Source organism: Phocoena phocoena, chromosome 2, assembly GCF_963924675.1.
Source record: "Phocoena phocoena chromosome 2, mPhoPho1.1, whole genome shotgun sequence".
In the NCBI taxonomy this organism is placed as follows: domain Eukaryota; kingdom Metazoa; phylum Chordata; class Mammalia; order Artiodactyla; family Phocoenidae; genus Phocoena; species Phocoena phocoena.
This window is the reverse complement of record NC_089220.1, coordinates 102,254,737-102,269,323: the sequence shown is the minus strand read 5'-3', so window position 1 is coordinate 102,269,323 and position 14,587 is coordinate 102,254,737. Positions and strand designations below refer to the sequence as shown.

General features: G+C 43.5%; 1 protein-coding gene across 1 annotated transcript in view; it reads left to right on the top strand.

Annotated features, from left to right (window-relative positions):
* Positions 1-8,996, top strand: part of MYO1E (myosin IE) — a 148,985-nt gene extending 139,989 nt beyond the window's left edge. The window contains exons 31-32 of the mRNA XM_065871735.1: positions 4,147-4,316; positions 8,920-8,996. Of these exons, the coding sequence (XP_065727807.1) occupies positions 4,147-4,316; positions 8,920-8,996 (247 nt within the window). The remainder of the gene's footprint in view (positions 1-4,146; positions 4,317-8,919) is intronic.
* The last annotated feature ends 5,591 nt before the right edge of the window (positions 8,997-14,587 follow it).

Sequence of the window (14,587 nt, the reverse complement as noted above, 5' to 3'; positions counted from 1 at the left end):
AAGGGTTTACTGTACATGGGAACCCAAATCCCCCAGTAATCCCTGAGGTTTTACTTTGATTGGTTTTACTGAGGAAGTAGGCTCTGATGCCTTAGGATCAAAGACCGTGAAGCGGCTGTGTTCACACAGGTGTTTAAACGGTCCCCTCACCTCCATCCTCTCCTCCACTATGTCCCGGATCCTGGGTGGGACACTCAGCAGCTGCTTGCATAGAAGCTGGCTGAGCTCACTCTGGGTATCAGGAGTGCACTTCAGAGCCCAAAGAGGCCCATGCGATTTACTTTCTTTTTTTTAAAGCAGCTTTTTTGAGATATAATTCACATACCATAAAATCAACCCATTCAAAGTACAATACAGTTGAACAGGGACTTCCCTCGCTGTCCAGTGGTTAAGGCCCTGCACTTCCACTGCAGGGGGCACGAGTTTGATCCCGTGTTGGGGAACTAAGATCCCACGTGCCTCGTGGCATGGCCAAAAAAAAGTACAATTCGACAGCTTTTAGTATAGTCACAGAGTTGTGCAACCATCATCATAATCTAACTTAGGAAAATATTCGTTATCCCAAAAAGAACCCTTCTTCCCCATAGCAGTCATTCCCCCAGCCCCCAGCCCTAGGCAACCACTAATCGACTTTCTGTCAGTATAGATAAGCCTTTTCCGGACATTTCATATAAATAGGATCATCCTTCTTTTGTTAACTTTACTCCTAAGTATTATATTCTCTTTGTGTATCGTAAATGAAATTGTTTTCTCAATTGCATTTCTGAATTGTTCATTGCTAGTGCATAGACATAGAGCTGATTATTTTTTTATTATTTATATTTTGGCTGTGTTGGGTCTTCGTTGTTGCACATGGGCTTTCTCTAGTCGCAGCAAGTGGAGGCTACTCTTGGTTGTGGTGCGCGGGCTTCTCATTGCACTGGCTTCTCTTTGTTGCGGAGCATGGGCTCTAGGCGCGCAGGCTTCAGTAGTTGCAGCACACAGGCTCAGTAGTTGTGGCATGTGGGCCCTAGAGCACGTGGACTTCAGTAGTTGTGGCGTGTGGGCTCAGTAGTTGTGGAGCACGGGCTTAGTTTCTCCTCAGCATGTGGGATCTTCTCGGACCAGGGGTCGAACCCGTGTACCCTGCATTGGCAGGAGGATTCTTAACCACCGTGCCACCAGGGAAGTCCCCAGATAATTTTTATATATTGATCTCGTGTTCTGTAATCTTGCTGAATCTTTTTATTCTAATAGTTTTTTTTTTTAGTGTATTCCTTAGGATTTTCTATGTGCAAGATCATCTCATCTGCAAATAGAGGTATTTTCACTTCTTTTCTAATCTGTATGACTTTTATTTTTCTTGACTAATGGCTCTGGCTAGAGCTTCCAGTGGGTATTGAACAGAAGTGGTGAGCTAACACCTGTGTTTTGTTCCTGATCTTAGGGGGAAAGTATATTTGTCACCAGCAAATATGACGTAGGCTAGGAGTATGTGGACAAGGGTCCTAACCCCAACCAGGGGTCAGACTTCCATGAAGAGAGGTAGGAAGATGCCAGTGTGGCCTGCAGCAGGATGGGAGGCTGGGAGCCAGCAGTGCCACACCTGACAGTGACTTTGTAGGCCAAGAGCAGAGAGAAGCTGTTAGAAGGATTTTCAGTGGAGGGTGAGGTAAACTAATAAATGCTGAGCTGGGGTGATGTTCAGGGAGCCTCGAAAGGAAGCAACTTTAGTTGCTTTCGTTGCTTCCTTTCCTCGAAAGGAAGGCAGGAAAGACATGAAGGGGGAGGAACTGGGTGACCTCCATCAAAGATGGAGGCAGATGGGCAGAGGAGCAAGCGGGGAGACTCCCAGGAAGGCTGCAGGCAGGATGGCCCTTGCTTTCAGAGGGTCATCCAGCTTTGCCTCCATGCTAAGAGGCCCCCCTGCCCGAAGAATGCACCTAACTCCCAATACCCTTGGGCTCCAGACACCCCATCAACCTGTATTCTCCCCTGGACATAAGAGAGGCCAACTCTTCATCTATGACTATTTGGTGAGAGTATGTGTGTGCACACACGTAAGCCTGCACACACACGTGTGCATATGTGCACGTACCGTCCCAACCCTGTTCCCTGGAACTGCCAGAGTGGAGGCTTCCTCCCTCCCAGGGTGTTCTAATGCACACACCACAGCCCCAGCCCCTCCTCCATTCCTTGTTACTGGGAAATAGATGACTTCTGGTATCCAGGCTAATGGCTCTTATTAACCAAATGCTGACACATCCCTAATGTATAGGTTGCTTAACTAAAAACCTGCTTGTCCAGCCAGCTTTCAGAGAAGCAAGCACTTCCCAAGCAGGGAATGGGGATTTCCAATAGACTAGGAAGGAAATGATGTCATGCTAATGAACTATACAATGCCTTTCCTCTTCGATGAAAGAAAAGTGTCTGGTGGGGGTGGGAAGGTGGGGACGGGGTTGATCTGAGAAGAGTGGAGCCTGAGTTACCTTGGGGTTTGCTCCCTCCTACTCAGGGAACCCCCCACACCTGCTGGGGACAGCTAGCAGCCAGTAACCCCTCACCCCCAGCCAACCCCTCGTGATCCAACTTGCTCATCAGCAGCCAGCAGCATCTACTGTCACAGGAGCTCAGCAAGGACAGTGAGGCTCTGGCCTCTTTAGAGCACAGCTCAAAACTGGGTGTGTTTTTTCCTTCCAGAGCTCAAGCCCCAGGAAATACCCTCCCCTTTTCCTCCCTCCTCCCACAGGTGTTAACAGGCCCAGCCAGACCTAACAGCCAGCCCCACAACGTTGAGTTCAGCCCAGGCCCTCTTAGAAGAAATCTTAAGTTTCTTTCGTAAGCGAATGAATGTAGGCTTCACTTTGGTTAGTCCTTAAGCTAAGGGGGAGGGGGACTGTTTGCTGTATTTCTATTTCCTAAATGCATTCTCTGAATGCTTTTCATGAACATATTTAATAAATGGTTGTTCCAGATATGTTTAAAGATCTCACTGAACTAGGACCAACCTAGAGTTACACGCCTTTGAGACAACGTATGTATGAATGGTGACTGGAGGCTACACAGGTTGTAGAAAGAATACATTTAAAGCTAGAAGACCTGGATTAGGGTCTCAAGTTGGAGATATTTTTGATGATCATGACCAGGGAGAGGAGGTGCTACTGGCCTCCCAGGGGTAAAGGCAAGGGATGTTGCTTACCACCCTACGGTGCACAGGACAGCCTCCGCAGCAAAGGATTATCTGTCCGCCCAAAGTGTCCATGGTGCTGATGTTGAGAGATTACTTTGGATAAACTTTTGCACAAGAACATTCATGGCAGCATTTTTTTTGTAATGAAATTGGAATCGTCCCAAATGACCGTCAACAATGGAATGGATAAGTAAATTGTGACATATTCATGCAATGGAATAGTAAGTATAAAGCAATGAGAATGAATGAGTCAAACTACATGCATCAACAGTGTTCATCTCAAAAACGGAGCGAGTGAGGGGATTCCCTGGCAGTCCAGTGGTTAGGACTCAGTGCTTTCAGTGTCGTGGCCCGGGTTCAGTCCCTAGTCAGGGAACTAAGATCCCAAGAGACACGCAGTGTGGCTGGAAAAAAAAAATGGAGCAAGTGATAGTAGCATGTGATTCATTTCATATAGTTAAAAAACAGACAAACTACAAGTATCGTTTAGGGATACTTATGTGCGTGGTAAAACTACAAAGCAAAGCAGAATTATTAATACAAAATGCAAGCTAGGGGTTCATTCTGGGAGGGATTTCAGTTGAGGAGAGGCACCTGCAGGCTTCTATGGCAAAGTTCTGTTTCCACAGTTGAGGGAGGGGGATAGGTACATGACTATTTGTTTTATTATCATTTAGATGTATAAACATGTTTTATAAACTTTGGTAGGAATATGTGTCTTTTTCACATTTCCTTCTGTGCTGGGGACACAGCAACAGAGGCTAATGTTTATGAAGAGCTAGCTACATGCTTTTGCAATGACCTTGTCAGGGAGGGTGCTTTACTGTCCGAGAAAGTTTAGGAAGTGACATGTCCATCTAAGGATAGGGCTGGACTTGAACTTGAGCTGGCCAGTGCTGGCCCCATGCTCCAAACTACCGTGTGGTGCTGCTGCCTCCTGTTGGGTCCCTTCTCACCTGCCTCCACTCTTTCCACAGGGTCCGGAGACAAACAACCAGCCGGCCTCCCCCAGCAGGGGGCAGACCCAAGCCCCAGCCCAAGCCCAAGCCTCAGGTGCCACAGTGCAAGGCTCTGTATGCCTATGATGCTCAGGACACAGACGAACTCAGCTTCAATGCCAATGACATTATCGATATTATCAAAGAAGGTAAGTGCATGGCTGGCTGGGACAGCCTCCAAAAAGCATATGGTTATATTTCTATAAAAACTAGTATAAATGTGAAAGGAATTTATGGGCTCCTCTCACTGAAACTTGCAGAGGTAGGTCAGGTTTCAGGCTGATCAAGACTCCAGCTTCATTTTTAAAAAATACTTCTTTCAGCTCTGCCCTCTTCTTTGTATCTGTTCCCTCCTCAGGCTGTTTTTCCTCATGGTAGCAAAAAGGCTGCATCAGTTCCAGGCCAACAGATCAAACCATCTCTGAAATCCGCTTTACCTCTGAAACTTCTCTTAGCCATTGGACAAAAGTCCCAGCTATCCCTCAGATTGGACCAAATTGGTCATGTGCCCATCCCTGAATCAGTCTCTGTAGCAAGACAAAGGCTGTACCCCAAGTGGGTCAGACCTGGCAGGGTCTGCCCGAGGTAACGGGAGTTAGGCCTCTCCCACCCAGATTTCATAGCCTCCTCCTAATGAAGGTAGATGGAATGGAAGCCAGGGAGACAACTTGTAACATCTATTATAAAAGTGGTCTGTGGGCTTGGCTGAATACTTTATTAATTTGGTAAAGATAAGTTAGAATATAATATACATATAAGCACACATAATTCCTTATGGAATTATAAAAAACAAAGATAACTCTTAATTTAGGATGTTAGAAAAAGCCCCATGAATGACATGGCATTTGCGGTGAGGGATGGGAAGACTGACAGAGAGAGGAGCCATGGAGGCCAGAAAGAGTGGGTCCTTTTAGGAAAATGAGCCGACACTCAACCCAGGTGCAGAACCCCTGAGGAGATGTCATGGGGGATGAGGTGAAGCCAGAGTGGCCTGGTCCTAGAGGCCCTGGGTGTCAGGCTCAAGACAAGTTGTCAAGAGGGAGTAGAGCCATCCAAGGTGTATGAGCAGAGCAAGGACAACCTGAGTGGACAGTGGTCCATGGCAGGGCTAGCTTTCGGGAAGGGGTAGCCAAGGGCAGTTCTAGGAATCACCTGGGCTCACTCCCAGGAGAATTCCAGGTCCCCAGACCAACCTCCTTCTAAATGTTCTCTGGGTGCTCTTTTTATCTCCTTTAGCCATCTGGTTTTCTACAGGTGTTAATATTTTAAGTCATTTAGTATCCTTCTTCAAAAGTTGGAATTAAAAAAGTATTGAAATAGACTCTTAGTAATACAAACAAACAGGATTTTTATTGCCAGCTTTGTTCAGCAAAAATATGGAAAATGACCTAATATCCAGTGATGGGGATTAGTTTAATAAGCTTTGCTATATCCATTCAGTGAACTTTGATGCAAAAATTTTTATGTTAAAGATAACGATGCAAAAGTATATACATTATTGAAATGGAAAAATGTTCATGGAGAAAAGGAAAACGTTAGGTTAGCGACTGTGGACTAGTCTCATTTTTGTAAAAATATAAAACGGAATAGAAAAATGTTTTCTAAAAAGACATTTTTAAAAATAGAAAAAGTGGTCTCCTTAAGTGTTGAACTTTAAGTATTACTTCCTTTTCACCTCAATATTTTCAAAATTTTCTAGACATAACATGTACTGGATATAATTAAAACATATATTTGTGTAAAATGTAGAGTCCTAAAAGTTATCCAAACATGCTATAAATTATTGCTGTAATTTAAAGTGTGGTGTGAGTGCAGGAATTGACATATAGATACAAAGGATAGAATAGCATTCAGAAGCAGACCCTTGTGTGCATAGGTATTTAATAGATGATAAATGTGGCATTTGAAATCAGGGGAAAGGATAGACAATTACTTTCCATTTTGAAAAGAAAATAAAGTTTGATCTCTGCCTCATACACAAAATAAATATCAGATAAATTAAAGATCTAAAACTATATAATTAAATTACGAAAGTCTTAGAAGGAAACCTAGAATATTATATTAATCTTTGGGTGAGAAAAATCTTCCTATGGAAGATGTCAAACTCAAAAACCATACGGGATTTAACCTCATAAAAAGGCTAAATTGGGCTTCCCTGGTGGCGCAGTGGTTGAGAGTCCACCTGCCGATGCAGAGGACACGGGTTCGTGCCCCGGTCCGGGAAGATCCCACGTGCTGCGGAGTGGCTGGGCCTGTGAGCCATGGCCGCTAAGCCTGCGCTCCACAATGGGAGAGACCACAACAGTGAGAGGCCCGCGTACTGCAAAAAAAAAAAAAAGGCTAAATTAAAACCTATATGGTGAATAGCACCAGGAACAAAGTTAAATTATGGAAAACAGACTGGGCAAAAATGTTTTACGTATATAAATAGCTCTTCCATGTAAATAATACAAATAATCCAGCCCAAAAGTGGACAAAGGCTATTGAGGCAATCAGTGCACAGCAGAGCCTCCTTAACCATCAGAGAAGTGCAAAGCAAAGCATTTCACCTGTGATATCAGCAAAGATTAAAATATGAGAGGGACTTCCCTGGCGGTCCAGTGGTTAGGAGTCCGCACTTTCACTGCCTGGACCCCAGGTTCAATCCCTGGTCTGGGAACTAAGATCCTGTAAGCTGCAGGATGAGGCCAAAAAAGAAAAAAAAAAAGTGAGAGTTCACATTCCCTAATCCAAATCCTTCGAGCTAACTGAGTTTCAGAAATCAGAGATGGGAGCTTTTTTATAGTATGTAACACCCCTTGTGGGTCCCAGGCAAACAGCTTAGATCAGCCTCAGTATTTCTGCTGTGGAACCTAAGCATGCAGTGGAAAGAGACATCATAAACAAGCCCATGTCAGTTCAGGTCAAGTTCTCCCATGAAATGAGTTACAGAAAACTTAATTTTCAGAACTTTCTGGATTTTGTCATTGCAAATAAAGTGTAGAGTGTAATATCTTTGGTTAGTCAGGGAAATAGGTACCTCCTTTCACTATTTACTGCTGGAATAGACTTTTGGGAAGGAAATTTAACAGTATTTATCAAAACTGTAAAATCCCCATATCAAAATGATTACTTTGGATTTATAGATTAACCCCTTCCCCCAAGATAAGTCCCAAATAAATTAATACTTACATGCGTAAAAGAAACATAAAAGTCCTAGAAGTATAGGAAAAGTTTTCTTTTTTAATACTGTCTGTGTGGGAAAGGATTTCTAAAAGTGATTGAAAACTAAGAAGCTGGAAAATCATCATCCGATTCAACTGCTCAAATATTAAAATGTCATAAAAATTTAATTAAAATTGGAAGAGGGAGGGCTTCCCTGGTGGCGCAGTGGTTGAGAGTCCGCCTGCTGATGCAGGGGACACGGGTTCGTGCCCCGGTCCAGGAGGATCCCACATGCTGCGGAGCCTGTGCTCCACAACGGGAGAGGCCACAGCAGTGAGAAGCCCGCATACCGCAAAAAAAAAAAAAAAAAAAAAAAAATTGGAAGAGGGGTATTTGTAACTCATGTGACAGATTCACTAGTATATAAAGAACTCCTAATCAACAAGATAAGAGACCAGCAACCAATATAAAAATAGGCAAATGATATGAACAGTGGAATATAAGCAGCTATAGAATACAGAAGCTCTTTATATACAGATATGAAATGATCTGTAGTATGTGTTATTAAGGTTTAAAAAGTACAGAACATGTAGTATGCTATCACTTGTGTACAAAAGAGGTTTTTTTGTTTGTTTGTCTGAATAAATGCCTTTATAGACATGAAACATCTCTGGAAGAAAGTGCAAGAAATAGATAATACTGCTTGCCCTCAACGAAGGGATCTGGGTAGCTGTTTTCACTGTTTATCCTTTTGTACTTTTACAAGTACACATGAAAGTATTACCTATTACAAAAAATAAATTAGCTTTTCTTACAAAGGATACTAGAAAGTGATTATTCTTTGATCCACGAGTCTATCCTATAGAACTACTTGCACGTGGGCATAAAGACATTTTTTGCATTAACAATGAAAAATTGGGGAACAAATGTCCGTCAATAAGGGAATGTTATATAAAATTTGGTATGCAGTGCAACTGTTTAAAAAATGAGTCATGGAAAGATCATTGAGTATTGAAAAGCAAGATGCAGAACAGTAAGGTATAGAACGGCCTGTTTAAAATGAATGTGTGTGTTTATCATCACAGAAAAATACATACCGAATTACTGCTGAAGGGACTGGGATTAAGCTGGGAAGTAACTACGGTGAAGTGTTGCAGATCACTTCTTCCAGAAAGGCTGTGAGGTGGAATGAGGAGTGTGAAAGATGCAGTGGGGGAATAGCCACTGTGAAAGAAAAGGGGGGAAGCAGGATTAGAGCCATCTGACCACAAGGTGACCTCACAGTCCGCCGGCCCAGCAGCTGCTCCAGAGCTGGGACTGCTCACAGGGGAGGCTGGAAGGCTTAGGCCCCGAGAGAAGCAATGTCTCAAAGGCAAGGCAGATCCCACAGGGCCGAGAGCTGGAGACTGGCAGCAAAACCTCACATCTGGGCAGCGGGTTCTTCTGGAACGGGGCCTGAGTGGCACATCTGTATGTCTAATTTTCATTAAAATTAAGAAGGGAAAGAACATCCCCTTTGCCCATGGGATGCACCCACACGAGCAGAGTGCATCTGGCCTGGGCAGAAAGCCTTGCTCACCGTCACTTCCACCATCTGTGTCCTTGCAGATCCTTCTGGCTGGTGGACCGGGCGGCTACGAGGCAAGCAGGGCCTGTTCCCCAACAACTACGTGACCAAGATCTGAGGCGCACAGACTCTGATGCACAGGACGAAGGAACTTCAGGCACAGACAGGGGAGGGGACATTTGGGGGCTCTCCTTCTGATCCATAGCGAGCAATTGCTTCTGCAAGGCCTGGAGCTATTCTGGCATCTTGCCCGTGGAGGACTTCCAAAAGCTGGGCTGGGGACAGGGAGTGTCACTCCATAAATGATCCTAAAAGGTAGCCTATTCATAGGAACCCCAGAGGGCAAACCAAGCACCCACTCAGATTTATTTATTCTATTTAAACCTGGTGAGAGGACAGGTGAGGTCCACTCAGACCTTGCTGACGCTAACAAAATAGCACCTGCTCACTCACCAGGCCCAGGGAATGGCTGTACGCGGCCACTGACAAGTGCCTTTAGTTGAAGAGCACATTTCTTCACCCCTCTTTTCATTACCTGATGTACACATTCCTCGGCCACCTTCCCTCAGGGAAGACCCACTCTCTGCAGGTGGGGCTTGGCGTGAGCAGGCACTTCCCGTGCAAATGTCAAGGGCCGGCTGAGCCCACAGGTGCAGTGGGTGCTGGTTTACGCTTTGCTGGGCTGCAGGGGCTGAGGCTGGGCTGTCGGCCAGGCTTTCTCTGGGTCTTCAGTTGGAATGTGGCTGGCCCATGTTGGTTTTTGTGTTTAATGCTGTACCTATTACAAGAAGGATCTCTTTTTTTCGAGCTGTACATTTATAAAAACAGATCATATACTGTATATATAAAAAATCTCAAGATGATAGAAACATGTATGAATGTACTAAGTAGTATTCCACTGTACTTATCCATAAGATAGAATTCATTACAAGACTCACACCAGGTACTTACAGTTGTGCACTACTCCTTTCCAACTATAGAATCAGTGTTACTGCTTTCTAGCTCAATCCCTGCAAACCCTTCCCAACCCTCTCCTGTAGGTAATTTTCCCCTGCTGGCCCCCAACCCTGTGTCTCCTCCCCCTACCTCCTAAATAAATAAAGGAATCAGTGAACCACCTTGTTCTTTCATGACGTCTGTCCGGCTTGGATTGTGTCCACTGCCACAAGAGAAGGTATGTTGAAGTCCTAACCCCTAGCACCTTACTTGGAAATAGGGTCTTTACAGAGGTAATCAAGTTAAAATGGGGTCATTAGTGAGGGCCCTAATCCAGTACAACTGGTATCCTGATAAAAAGAGATTTGGACACAGATCAATCAACACACAGAGAAGAAGACTAGGTGAAGAGTCAGCCACCTGCAAGCCAAGGGAGGGGGCTTGGAACAGATCCTCAAAGCCCTCAGAGGAAACCGTTCCTGCCAACACCTGCATGTTGGACTTCTACCCTCTGCAATGGTAAGGCAGTAAATTTCTGCTGGTAAGGCACCCAGTCTGCAGTACTTAATTAAGGCAGCCCTAGCACACCAAGGCAGTGTTTATTGCAGTAGTAGTGAAAAGTTGGAAACATTGTCATATCCATCAATAAGGAAATGGTCATAGGCGTACCATCACTTCTTAACCTCTCCTTCTCCCAGTTGCCCTCAGCCATTCTTAAGCTCCTGGGAAAGTAGGATTTGACCGCACACACCTCTTGCCATTTCAGGATCCCCAAGTCCATAGGAAAAAAATTATCAGGGATTACATATTAGGGGGAAAATATATCTGAATTTGGGGCAAAGTAAATAATTCTGTTTTACTTCAACTACAGAGAGCAAACTTCACTTGCTAACAATAAACACAGTTTAAAGTACATTTCAGTTCCATTTTGTGACCACCTAAGAGAGAGGAAAATAAAGCCATAATGTGATGACATGAGGAAAGGTAATTCTGTGGACACTAACAGTCTCTATATTTTACAAGGGACTTTCAATTTCACATTCCTGGGCTCACTGAGAGTTGGAGGAAGGAGACAGAACCAGAATTCAACTGAGGAGCATCATGGACTCCCCTTGAGCAGACTCAAGGTGCAGGCTGCTTGCTCACGGGCAGGACAGCCCAAACCACATTCCTGTGTTACCATGAGCCCCTGTCCCAGCTCCCACGTGGCTCACCCAGGGCCGTGCTCAAGTAAGTGCTTAACAGATGTTGCCCAAATAGGTGACTGAGTTGATGTTTATAGGTGAAGAAGCCTTAAACATTGGTTTCCTCTCATTTCTGGATCCAGCCAGGCCTGCCATTTTGTTCACTGATCAGTTAAACAGACAGGAAATTAGTTCAGGAATCACTTAACCAGGGGCAACATAAAGAGGATCAAGGGCCATCCCAGCCTTCTAGAACTTGCCATCCTGTTTAGGAGAAGGGGCATGTGTATGCACACAACACACATGTATAGCAGTAGAAACTGCATTGTAAAAGTGTGACAGATTCCTTCAACTGATGGTTTAAAGAAGTAACCAAGAGTTGGTTGTTTGGCCTGAGGCGACCCAACACTGCAGCCTACCCGGGGCTCTTTGGTGGGGCTAATGGCAGACACTGGGAGGGCTCACGTCAAGGAGTACTTCCCAGAACTTCTGCTGCCAGTATCCTTGTCCTCACAATGAGACAACAGCCACCCCCCCGCCTCTGCAGGAGACCCTAAAACACTAGCAGCCTGTGGAACAAAAACCACATTCACAGAAACACAGACAAGATGAAAAGGCAGAGGGCTATGTACCAGATGAAGGAACAAGATAAAACCCCAGAAAAACAACTAAATGAAATGGAGATAGGCAACCTACCAGAAAAAGAATTCAGAATAATGATAGTGAAAATGATCCAGGACCTCAGGAAAAGAACGGAGGCAAAGATGGAGAAGATGCAAGAAATGTTTAACAAAGACCTAGAAGAATTAAAGAACAAACAGAGATGAACAATACAATAACTGAAATGAAAACTACACTATAAGGAATCAATAGCAGAATAACTGAGGCAGAAGAATGGATAAGTGGGCTGGAAGACAGAATGGTGGAATTCACTGCCGCAGAACAGAATAAACAAAAAAGAATGAAAAGAAATGAAGACAGCCTAAGACACCTCTGGGACAACATTAAATGCAACAACATTCGCATTACAGGGGCCCCAGAAGGAGAAGAGAGAGAGAAAGGACCCGAGAAAATATTTGAAGAGATTATCGTCAAAAACTTCCCTAACATGGGAAAGGAAATAGCCACCCAAGTCCAGGAAGTGCAGACAGTCCCATACAGGATAAACCCAAGGAGAAACATGCCGAGACACATAGTAATCAAATTGGCAAAAATTAAAGAAAAATTGTTGAAAGCAGCAAGGGAAAACCGACAAATAACATATAAGGGAACTCCCATAAGGTTAACAGCCGATTTCTCAACAAACACTCTACAAGCCAGAAGGGAGTGGCATGATGTACTTAAAGTGAAGAAAGGGAAGAACCTACAACCAAGGTTACTCTACCCAGCAAGGACCTCATTCAGATTCGATGCAGAAATCAAAAGCTTTACAGACAAGCAAAAGCTAAGAGAATTCAGCACCAGCTCTACAACAAATGCTAAAGGAACTTCTCTAACTGGGAAACACAGAGAAAAAAGGACCTACAAAAACAAACCCAAAACAATTAAGAAAATGGTCATGGGAACATACATATCAATAATTGCCTTAAACGTGAATGGATTAAATGCTCCAACCAAAAGACACAGGCTTGCTCAATCGATACAAAACAAGACCCATATATGCTGTCTACAAGAAACCCACTTCAGACCTAGGGACACATACAGACTGAAAGTGAGGGGATGGAAAAAGATATTCCACGCAAATGGAAATAAAAAGAAAGCTGGAGTAGCAATACTCATATCAGATAAAATAGACTTTAAAGAATGTTACAAGAGACAAGGAAGGACACTACAAAATGATCAAAGGATCAATCCAAGATAAAACAATTATTAATATATGTGCACCCAACATAGGACCACCTCAATACATAAGGCAACTGCTAACAGCTATAAAAGAGGAAATAGACAGTAACACAATAATACTTGGGGACTTTAACACCTCACTTACACCAATGGACAAATCATCCAAACGAAAATAAGGAAACACAAGCTTTAAATGACACAATAGACCAGATAGATTTAATTGATATTTATAGGACATTCCATCAGAAAACGGCAGATTACATTTTCTTCTCAAGTGCGCATGGAACATTCTCCAGGATAGATCACATCTTGGGTCACAAATCAAGCCTCAGTAAATTGAAGAAAATTGAAATCATATCAAGCATCTTTTCTGACCACAACACTGAAATTAGAAATGAAATACAGGGAGAAGAACGTAAAAAACACAAACACATGGAGGCTAAACAATATGTTACTAAATAAGCAAGAGATCACTGAAGAAAACAAAGAGGAAATTAAAAAATACCTAGAGACAGTTGACAATGAAAACACAACAATCCAAAACCTATGTGAAGTTTATAGCCATACAAGTCTACCTCAAGAAATGAGAAATATCTCAAATAAACAATCTAACATTACACCTAAAGGAGCTAGAGAAAGAAGAACAAACCCCAAAGTTAAAAGAAGGAAAGAAATCATAAAGATCAGAGCAGCAGAAATAAATGAAATAGAAACAAAGAAAACAATAGCAAAGATCAATAAAACTAGAAGCTGGTTCCTTGAGAAGATAAACAAAATTGATAAACCATTAGCCAGACTCATCAAGAAAAAGAGGGAGAGGACTCAATTCAATAAAATTAGAAATGAAAAAGAAGTTACAACAGACCACAAATACAAAGCATCCTAAGAGACTGCTACAAGCAACTCTATGCCAATAAAATGGACAACCTGGAAGAAATGGACAAATTCTTAGAAAGGTATAACCTTCCAAGACTGAACCAGGAAGAAATAGAAAATATGAACAGACAAATCACAAGTAATGAGATTGAAACTGTGATTAAAAATCTTCCAACATTTTATTTTTACTGTATCTTCTTTCTTTCTTTTTCCTTCTTTCCCTCCTTCCTTCCTTCCTCCCTCCCTCCCTCCCTCCCTCCCTCCTTTCTTTCCTTCTTTGCTTCTTTCTTCCTTCCTTCCTTTCCTCCTTTCCTTCTTTCTTTACTCATACTTCTACTAATTCTCTCTACTTTTTCTCCCTTTTATTCTGACCTTTTATTCTGAAAGGCTCTTGGTGCTCCAGCCAGGAGTCAGGGCTCTGCCTCTGAGGTAGGAGAGCCAACTTCAGGACACTGGTCAACAAGAGACCTCCCAGCTCCACATAATATTAAACGGTGGAAATCTCCCAGAGACCTCCATCTTAACACCAGCACCCAGCTTCACTCAATGACCAGCAAGCCACAGTGCTGGACAACCTATGCCAAACAACTAGCAAAACAGGAACACAACCCCACCCATTAGCAGAGAGGCTGCCTAAAATCATAATAAGGCCACAGACACCCCAAAACACACCACCAGACGTGAACCTGCCCACTAGAGAGACAAGATCCAGCCTCATCCAGCACAACACAGGCACTAGTCCCCTCCACCAGGAAGCCTACACAACCCACTGAAACAACCTTAGCCACTGAAGACAGACATCAAAAACAACGGGAACTACGAAAGTGCAGCCTGCAAAAAGGAGACCCCAAACACAGTAAGATAAGCAAAA